Source organism: Nansenia antarctica (genome assembly GCF_963989245.1).
Source record: "Nansenia antarctica genome assembly, chromosome: 3".
NCBI lineage: Eukaryota > Metazoa > Chordata > Actinopteri > Argentiniformes > Microstomatidae > Nansenia > Nansenia antarctica.
In genome coordinates, this window is record NC_137688.1 from 17,649 (window position 1) to 19,826 (window position 2,178).

General features: G+C 53.3%; 1 protein-coding gene across 1 annotated transcript; it reads right to left on the reverse strand.

The window, feature by feature from the left end:
• Positions 1 to 297: 297 nt before the first annotated feature.
• Positions 298 to 1,455, reverse strand: LOC308153176 (uncharacterized protein; the record flags this gene model as incomplete). The annotated part of the gene is made up of 1 exon (XM_080526262.1): positions 298 to 1,455. One exon carries the CDS (start codon positions 1,453 to 1,455, stop codon positions 298 to 300), a length of 1,158 nt encoding a protein of 385 aa, XP_080382388.1.
• Between the last annotated feature and the right edge of the window lie 723 nt (positions 1,456 to 2,178).

Below are 2,178 nucleotides of genomic sequence, written 5' to 3' on the forward strand. Positions count from 1 at the left end.
CCTCCTCCTCCCTCCCCCCCCACTTGCTGCTATTACTGAACACAGCTGAACATTCTGTGGCCAGTGTGTGTGTGAGTGTGTGTGTGTGTGTGTGTGAGTGTGTGTGAGTGTGTGTGTGTGTGAGTGTGTGTGAGTGTGTGTGAGTGTGTGTGTGTGTGAGTGTGTGTGAGTGTGTGTGTGTGAGTGTGTGTGTGTGTGTGTGAGTGTGTGTGCGTGAGTGAGTGTGTGTGAGTGTGTGTGTGTGTGTGTGTGTGTGTGTGTGTGTGTGAGTGCGTGCGTGTGTCACTACTGGACACACTAGTTGAACGTCGTCCTGTGGCCGGTGTGGACCCCCAGGTGCCTCTTCATGTGGCTGGACTGGGTGAAGCACTTCCCGCAGTAGACGCAGGTGAAGGGCTTCTCCCCCGTGTGCACGCGCTCGTGGTTCTTCAGCTGGTGGCTGTGGCTGAAGCGCTTGCTGCAGTGGCTGCAGCCGTAGGGCTTCTCCCCCGTGTGCACGCGCTCGTGCCGCCGCAGGTAGGCCAGCTGGGGGAAGTGCTTCCCGCACAGCGTGCAGCGGAACTGCCGCTTGGCTCCCGCTCCCGAGGAGCCGCCGTACGCGTGCGTGTGCGTGTGAGCGGGCTGCTTCTCCGAGAGGAGTCTCGGAGAGCACGCTACGCCCCTGGGAAGCGCGTTGGGAAGCGTCGGGACGTGTTGTTGTTGTTGTTGTTGTTTGTCTCTGGGGTGGAGGAGGAGGAGCGGCCTGGGGGGTCTGAGGGAGGAGGAGGAGGAGGAGAAGGCGTGGCTAGAGGCCTGTTGTTGTTGCCTGTTGGCATGAAGGAACTTGGACCTCGAGCCCCCCCCCGCCGTAGCTCTGTCTTGGAGCGTGTGTTGTTGTTGCGTGTTAGGGTTAGCGTACGTCGTCTGCGTAGCGTCTTCTGACTCGACTCCCACCCTGCCTTTGTCTGCCGCCCCCTGGTCCCCCTGGTGCACCAGGCTCCACTCAGAGATCATCTCTGCCTCCACTTTGATGGGGACCGAGTCCACCAGCACCACGTCCGGTTCCCAGTCCAAAGAGCCCAGTCCGGGGTTACCAGGCCCGCTGCCTCGGCCCTCTGGGTGTTCAGACGAGCCCTGGCCCTCCGTCTCCGGACCTGTGAGGCTTGTGGAGGGGTGGTCGGTGGTCTCTTGGTAAGCGTCCCATTGAGGCTTGTTACCGCCGGCTAGGAGCTGGTAGTGATAGTCTTCCCAGCTCACGCCGCTCTCACTGCTCAGGTCCTCTTTGGCGTTCTTGGATTGTAACGACTGATGATGGAACTTCTGGTTTTGGTTTTGGTTGGGTTGAGTCTCAGGCTGGGTTTTGAGGGCGGTGTCTGAAGCTCTGCGTCTGGGGGGCGGGGCCTCCGCAGCTCCTCTGAGGGATGACGAAGCGTCTGTTTCTGCCGCCGTGATCTTCTCACCGCCAGGCGTTGCCATGTCTGTGAAGAAGTGTTGGGGTTTTATATCAGGTTATACTGAGAAATGTAAGTCTCTCTACAGTTTGGTGAATCTAGCAGCACTCAAGGAAGGCCCATTTCCTTCCTGTAAGGGACGGGCCAAGATCTGTGGCGCAGTGAATAATTCTGACTATGGACAGGGCCCATAACTTGTGTAATCACAGATTTGTATAATATGATTGGTTCCCAAGAATAGTGACCTCATGACCAAGGACAGTTCTATAAATATGAGTCCCGCCCATCGTTGGCGGCTTCTTGCTTTCGGGCTAGTGCTTCTTGCTTATTGGTCTGCTCATTTCTCTCTGCGCTCATGTAACTTGGCTTAATAAAAGGCCTCTTTGGAGACAATTGATCTAAGCTCTTTGTGCTTTGTAAGTTCTACTAAATCTATTAAGAATCAATTATATCCCACAACAGTCAAACGTAACAAAGCATGATTAAACTGTGCCTTTTATATAGCCTACCATCACCAGCTGCCTTAACATCTTATACTCTATTGTACTGAGCCAGTTACCATAGTTACCACTATTGTCATTGTTCATGTTGTATTCCACCCCTGTACATTGTACCGCACATTTCAAATCTTTTATCTAGTATTTTTTGTATATTTTTAATCTTATTATAATACTTAGTCGTATTATATTGTTATTTATTGTTTTTGTTTGCTATGGAAACGCAATGTCAGCCCTCTGTATGTCTGTAT